At 53.3% G+C, this 7,391-nt stretch overlaps 2 protein-coding genes across 2 annotated transcripts, besides 2 other annotated features; one reads left to right on the top strand and one right to left on the bottom strand.

The window, feature by feature from the left end:
* Window positions 1-1,489: part of a sequence feature (possible transcribed region) that runs on past the window's edge.
* A 375-nt stretch (window positions 1,490-1,864) lies between these two features.
* Window positions 1,865-2,959, top strand: CYME_CMQ301C (probable alcohol dehydrogenase; the record flags this gene model as incomplete). Its single annotated transcript, XM_005538155.1, has 1 exon — window positions 1,865-2,959. One exon carries the CDS (start codon window positions 1,865-1,867, stop codon window positions 2,957-2,959), a length of 1,095 nt encoding a protein of 364 aa, XP_005538212.1.
* Window positions 2,960-3,458: 499 nt separating this feature from the next.
* CYME_CMQ300C (mitochondrial peptide chain release factor RF-1) lies at window positions 3,459-4,748 on the bottom strand (the record flags this gene model as incomplete). Its single annotated transcript, XM_005538154.1, has 1 exon — window positions 3,459-4,748. The coding sequence occupies one exon, from the start codon at window positions 4,746-4,748 to the stop codon at window positions 3,459-3,461; it is 1,290 nt and encodes a 429-aa protein (XP_005538211.1).
* Window positions 4,614-7,391: part of a sequence feature (repetitive element) that runs on past the window's edge.

The following is a 7,391-nucleotide window of genomic DNA, read 5'->3' as shown; positions in this document are numbered from 1 at the left end:
GAACAAGTCAGCGCCTGGGTCGATCGCTGGAAGATGAACGTAGGAGCATCGAAGTGCGGCGTCATGGTCATCCATGGAGACTCGCAGCGCATTCGCAATCGCTCGTGGCGGTTGCAGAATCAGGAAATTCCGATCGTGGAAAAATATCGCTACCTGGGGGTCGGTCTAACGCCGACGCTCGACGAAAAGGCACACGTCGACGAGATGATCGCCAAGATGCATAGACGTACAGCGATCGCACGCCCAGTCCCATCCGACCCCTCTATCTGCATAGCAATCCGTACCAGCGCACTAAGGATGCGTATCATCCAGCCTACGACCTGTGGTGCTGAATGGTGCGGCATGAAGCACCCAAATGCCTCGCGTCCGCAGACAGCTGCCAACAGGGCAATGAGACTCGTTGTTGTTGGATGCTCAATGCAGAGCAGAGCAACCAACCCGTTGACACTCGGACTTGAACTCCAAATACCCTCGATAGAAGCGATAGCAGCAGGCTGCCGGGCATGTATACGGGCCAAAGGGCCCACTATGCGCACCTCTTTGAGTCGGATTTTCATGCAGACCCCAACGCACCGCAAGAACACTTGGATGAAATCGACGCAGATTGGGCTGAAGCGCCTCTTAGGCGAAAACACGCTCCAATCGTTGCCCAGAAATATAGAATTCTCCCGTCACCTGAAGCGAACGGTCCAAACAACAATATGGGAACGTATACACGGAACCAGTTGAGCCAGTAACGCCGGCTTGACTCTACACCGGAACTACAACCTAGCCTGTTCATGCAAGTACTGGTGGGAGGCGCTGGAGTTCCCGGGACTTGCTCGAGGTACCCAGTGGCTCGCGAAAATCCGCGTTGGTGGCTTCTGGCTAGCAGCACCGGCTCTAAGCCGTATAGGAACACTGGAATCGCACTGGGAACTACAATGTCCCTGCTGTCGAGACGAGACCCCCCGAGACGCTGACATATTTAGGCCTACAGTGCCCGCGCTGGAAGCAGGAGCGCAGCGAGCTCCTTGAAGGACAGCAGCAGCTGGGCATCACCGTGATTGTCGAAGGCCGGACACTCACTCGGAGTGTAGCACTGGCAACTGATAGTCCGCTAACAGATCCTCAGTGCTCATTAGTGGCCAACAAACTCACATGCTACCTTCTAGGCATGAGGTCCAGCGTATCGGATGCGCACACGGGCCCAGTGCGCTTTCTGCGCCTACCCACAGTGGTAGGTGTCAAGCACAAACCCGCATTGCCAACCGACAACAACGCATTCCATGCATGATCACGAAGGAGAGAGGCGGCTCCCAGGATTTATCCTAACAACCAAGTTTCTCCAGCGTGTGGTGATGCGAAGGCAAGCCTGCATCCGCAGACTGTCCGAGCACAAACTGACGACGAGACCCGATTCTACGTTGGGTGAAGCACGCCTCGAGCCGACGCTCTCTGTGGTATAGCAACGCCGTTCTGTCTCTATGAACTTTCTGCTCTAGCATTTAAGGTGCAAAGGCGGATACGGAACGGCAGGTACGAAGCACACACAATAGGGCCTATGAAACGACCAGGATATCCGAGAAGTATGGATAATGGAAAATCGTAGAAAAAACGGCCTGATGGACGCTTCTTCACGTGTCCGCATTGTCCACTCCGCCGATGATCGCTGACCCGTGGAAAGGCGTGCTCAGTCGGAAAAAGAATCTGGACGCACGCGAATTCGCGGCGCACAACGCACATCCGGAGTTCGATCATCGGACTCGGATGCGTCTAGAAGGCGAGCGGGGCGCACACGGCCTCGCGATCCGCGATGCTTGCCTACATCACTCTGTAACGGAATTCCAGTTGTTCATTCTAGTTTCTTCAGTGCATACAGAAAATGTCTGGTGCAGCAACTACCGCATACACAACGCCAGCCTACGCTGTGAAAAGCCGCGATGCAAAGTTTGAAAAGTGGTCGTGTCCTCGGCGGGCGCCAACTGCCGATGACGTACGTATTCAGATCGAGTACTGTGGGATCTGTCACAGCGACGTTCACCAGGCCCGGGACGAGTGGACTGGATCGATCTATCCTATGGTTCCTGGGCACGAAATCGTTGGCAAAGTAGTACAGACCGGAGAGAACGCTCGGACGAAAGGAAAGTTCAAGGAGGGTGATATTGTCGGAGTTGGCTGCTTCGTTGACTCGTGCCGAGCCTGTGAGAACTGCAAGAACGGTCTCGAGGTGCAGTTCTGCCCGCAGCTCGTGATGACATATAACGGGCGGGACAAGGCAGGAGAGCCAACTTATGGTGGCTACTCCCGGGAGATCGTCGTCGACTACCGGTATGTGCTGCGAATTCCGGAGAAACTCGCCAAGCCCGACGTGCTCCCGCGAGTGGCGCCGCTGCTCTGCGCAGGCATCACCACGTACTCGCCGCTGCATTACGTAGGTGTCAAGAAGGGCATGCGTGTGGGCATCCATGGTCTCGGGGGTCTGGGGCATGTCGCGGTGCGTCTTGCCAAGGCCATGGGTGCAACAGTGGTGGTCCTCAGCCGCTCCGAGAAGAAACGACAGGACGCGCTCGAGCTCCTCAAAGCTGATCAGTATCTGCTGACCAGTGACGAAGAAACCATGAAACGTGAAGCGGGAACCTTCGACCTGATTCTGGACACGGTTTCAGCACCGCATGAACTTACGGTCTTGACCAACCTGTTGCGACGTGACGGGAAATTGTGTCTTTTGGGCATCCCACCAAAGCCATACGTCGTCCCAGCGCAGGCACTCGTGTTTGGACGGCGCTCGATTTTCGGATCGCTCGTGGGTGGCATCAAGGAAACGCAAGAGATGCTGGACTTTTGCGCAAAGCACAACATTACCTGTGAGATCGAAATGGTCAGCCCGAACCAGATCGATGAGGCCTACGAACGAATGACCCGCTCTGATGTGCGGTATCGGTTCGTGATTGATATCAAGCAACTCGAGACGGCGTGAGCGATTCGAATGCATAGGGAGAGTTGTAAATCGTAAAATAGCGAATGTCTGCAAATCGCTGGCATCGTATCTGGAGCGGAACACCTCGAAACGATGCACCATCCCTGTGGTCCATCACGACGCCGCGGAGGAGAACGCAACGCCAATCCATTGCTGATGATGAAGTCGTGTATCCGCGTCGACTGGCACCAGACGACCGCTCAAGTACATGGACACGTCTTTTATCATCCAGTTCGCGGTGACATGTACACGTTCATGGCTGCACTGTCTCGCATATCGTCCAGACTGCGACTTTTGTCTGCAATGGGCGCTCTTCATCTCACGCAAATGATTGTGCGTCGAAAATTAGGCTTCAGTACCTCCATACCTGGCCTAAAGGCATCGGAGATTCACGCATGCATGGACGCACATGGCGTACGCGCTCGTGCGGAAACGAGCGCGCTGGTCGTCGGCACGGCGTCCCGCAGGAGCGCACACCGGCACCGACGGGTGCATTCGCTCATGGGGAAATCCCCGATGATGCTGGACTCGGTAGCAGATCGATGTCACCGTCGCGGAGAATCCGGGTCAATTCGGAGACTTTCCGGTTCACCCGATGGTCAACGACTTCGTTTCGTGGAAAGTGAAATGTTCGCACGCGTTCATGGCGCGCTCGAGACCCTATTTGGTCTCGTCTTTTTGCTTCCATTGCTTCCCGTTTCGCACGGCGCTGAGCGTCCGCAAGGCGTGCACGCAATAGACGCATGGCTAGGGCCAAGTTCTGATGCTGCGAACGCGTCGTTTGTACCGCAACCTGAAGCCCCGTCGGCAGATGTGTTACACGCACAGCACTATCCGTTTTATTCACGTGCTGGCCTCCAGCGCCGCTGGCGCGAAACCGGTCGATGCGCAGGTCTTCGCGGTTCGGCCAAGACGCGTCAGTGCCGTACGTATTGTCGGTCTCAGGGAGGATGATGACAAAAGCGAGCGAGGTATGCAGTCTGCCTCGGGTCTCGGTTGATGGTACACGTTGCACGCGCACGCCGCCTGCCTCGTAGCGGAGCCGCTCGTAAGCACCAGCACCTTCGATGCGGGCTACGCATTCATCGAGGATTTGGAAGCGCCAACCTCGACGCTTGGCGTAGCGCTCGTACATTTTAAAGAGTTCATGTGCGAAAATGTTCGCCTCTATACCGCCGGCCCCTGACTGTACTTCCAGAAAAAGTGACTGGATTTCTCGCGGATCACCTTCTTCATGGTTTTGGTCAGCTAGTTCTGAATGCCGCTGGGGTTCAGTGTCCCAGGCGAACTCCACAGGCGCTTCCTGTTGTTGTTGCCGTGCACGTTCGAGGAGACTCCGTTGTTGCGCCTCAAGTCGCTGAATCTCCTCCCGAACAAGTCTCTGGAGCTCCGGTTCGGGGGTTTCGGCAGTCCTCAATTCGGTTAAAAGCTGTCTGTTTTCTGTGAGTTCGGCCTCGATGCTCACAAGGGCGGTGCGCGTCACGTCTGTGGTGGCTTGGTCCGACACACAGCGAAAACTCGCAGGACCGCAGCGTACTCGACGTTGCGTTCTACGGACGAGCTGCCGTACGCAACCGGACCACATGTAACGCACGTAAACATCGAAGCTGTTGCTTTTATTAAGGTGTTTGGAGCCGCTGCGAACACCGAAAGCCACACAGTCAAACGATGCCGACCGGGTACAGCAGTGGCGGCAAACGTGCCCTAGACTAGACGTCATGAACCAATGTGCAGACGCCTCCCCGTTTTTTTGGAGCGGCCACCTACTACTTCTTCCAATTTTTCTCATATAATTCCAGTTTGGGAGGTTGTCCAATAAAGTTCATTCTTGTCGACTCTGGAGGTCTCGTCTCCAGCACCGCACATTTCCTTGTATTGATAGCGGCATCAAAGTCTCGATTCACGAATTCCATCCGTTTCTTGCCATCACTGGTTGTACTCACTAACGCGAGTAGTCCAGGAACTTTCGCTCTCCTTTCCATTTGCTCTTCCGTCAGCGGTCCATACTTTTTTATATCTTCAGGGCTCCGTTGGCACTTTTCCATCTCCACGCTCTGGAGAGTACAACCGAGTTCATGGTGTGTATACGACGTTCGGAACTCATCTACAGGTATCGTGACGATACGCCGTGTGCAATCCTTGTACGTTCTTGTAGTTGGAGCTGGTGTACACCTTTTTCGGGTCTTCCATCGCCCTGCTCCATACGCTACTACGAGCCTCTGACTCTCGTCCTCCTTCAGGGCGCTCAACTCATTGAAAAAATTCGCGAACGCCCGCTGTTTCCCACCGTATCGATTCATACGCAAACGAGCCCACCGGGGCTTGGTATACCCCTCCCATGGCGCCTCCCAGTGAGCAACACGAACTCCTATGAATTTCCGAAAAGCTTCAAAGTCCGCTCCGCGGCTCGTCACCTCGCTCAAGGCTTCCAGGTGATCCTTCATTCCAGCATTCCACGTCTCGATTTTTTTCCTTGCATTCATGATTCCCGATTCTCGAGAGTATATCGCTCTCGAGAATCTCAACAGACGCATTTCTTTGTGACGCAAGTTACCACCAGTACCATCTTCCGCACGCCTGGGCACTGCGATGGTTACGATGTTCGTATTCCCGGGGTCCGCGCCAACGAAAAGGCGTTGTTCTCATGCACTTTTTGCGTCGCAGGATCCGCCTTCTTCTCATCTTCATCCTTCAATACGGGCGCAGCCGAGGGCGGGCCTGGACGATCTCTCTTCAACCGCCGATAGTGTACACACATGGCTACTCCATCGATATCGATCATCCCAGTGAATACCTTTTGTTTGTTGACTTTGAGACGTTTGAAATCGAAGATGTTCTTCCAGTACGTCTCCCGGTTTTCGCCAGTGAACTCTATCTTCGTTACATCGAACTCCGGACCGATCTCCTTCATGATGCCACGAAGGATTCTGGAGTCGATAGTCACGAAATGTGGCTTGATGTTGCACATTGGAACCGCGTTGAGGCGCTTCCCCATTAGGAAAGCCTTCCGTCTCTCCCACTCTTCATTTTTTTCCTCACTCAGCCTCATCTCTACTTTGCGTTCGAGTTATCGGTCCTGAAACACAACTTAGCGCAGGACGAGGCGACAGTATCTTTCCTTATCTTTTTCCAACTCTGATATCTTGTCTGTTGGACTCGCCAGCCCCAGAACCGCACGGTGCTCTTGTATAGCCGCGCGGATCACAGAAGCTTCATTTTTGCTCCTGCATGACGCCTTCCTGTCGACAAATTCGATCTCATCTTCACGCTTGCGATCTATCGTGATGCCATTGATAATCGCCCATGTTCCTTTGCGAGAGATGCCCGGGTACAGTGCAAACACGGGGCGTATCATGAAACGTTCGAGGTTCATTGTCAAATGGTTCTTCAGGTTCGTAATGTACTTCATTGCCCCATATGTGTAAATATCCGAGTCACCCTTGTACCGTGTGCCCTCGAAGCGGAATTCCGCGAAGTTTTCGTGGAGGCGTGGACTCCCTCATTTTTCGTCGGCGTTTCCCCCGTGCCAAGAATCAGGTGACGAATAAACGTCTTATCGAAAAAGTCTTCCGGAACCGCGACTGTTTTGATGCCTGTCACGTGGCGATATATATCCCTGGCCATAAGCATCAGTCCTAGCGAAGCCTTGCGAACACTCCTGGAGTATGAATCGACACGGTTTCTGATGGCCTCTCGCAATTTTTGTTTGTACGGATCCTTGATATGTTTAAGGAGACAGGATTTCACCACCATCTCGTCGCGCAGTCGTCTTTCTTGCAGCCTTTGAAGTAGAGCCTTCTGCCTTTGCTTCTTCATCCTCTCCTGTTCCTCTGGACTCCATATTGTTTTTTGTTTTTTTCTGGCAACCGGCGGTACCGGCCCTCGAGGATCTTCCACTTGCTTTTCCATAACTTTCTTTTTTTAGTTTCTTTCGAGAAAGAACACAATTTGAACGCTTCTGCCATAAACCGCGAAAAAGCACTTGAATATTCTTACTTGAGGGCTGAAACACGATTCAATTGAAACTATAGTATGCTACGACTTCAATGCAAGTACAACGTGTACTTTACAGGTAGATCATAAAGATTTGGATCGCGTTTCCATGCAACAGCGACAAGCGCGTCATAACTCATGCCTGCCTGATCTCTCCGGTGCGCGTCTCGAGCGCACTATGTAGAACAATGAACAGAGACTCACGACTAACTAGCAACGATATGACAATTTCTCTCCCCTCTAAGGTGAACATTAAAAGGGGGAAACGGTTTCCAGATTGCCGAAAGTTTGTTTTATAGGCGAAATGTCCCGCGAGCCGGACGTGTCTGCCACAGCAGTGCTTCATGCTCCCCCAGCGGTAGCTACTTGATTGAGATCTGAGCAACTCGTTCGAAACGCAGTTTACTCTGAGACAAGGAGCGGGTATGCTGCATTTGGG

This window comes from Cyanidioschyzon merolae, chromosome 17 (genome assembly GCF_000091205.1).
Source record: "Cyanidioschyzon merolae strain 10D DNA, chromosome 17, complete genome".
NCBI classification, from domain to species: domain Eukaryota; phylum Rhodophyta; class Bangiophyceae; order Cyanidiales; family Cyanidiaceae; genus Cyanidioschyzon; species Cyanidioschyzon merolae.
The sequence above is the reverse complement of the archived record's forward strand: the minus strand, read 5'-3'. Positions and strand labels throughout refer to the sequence as shown.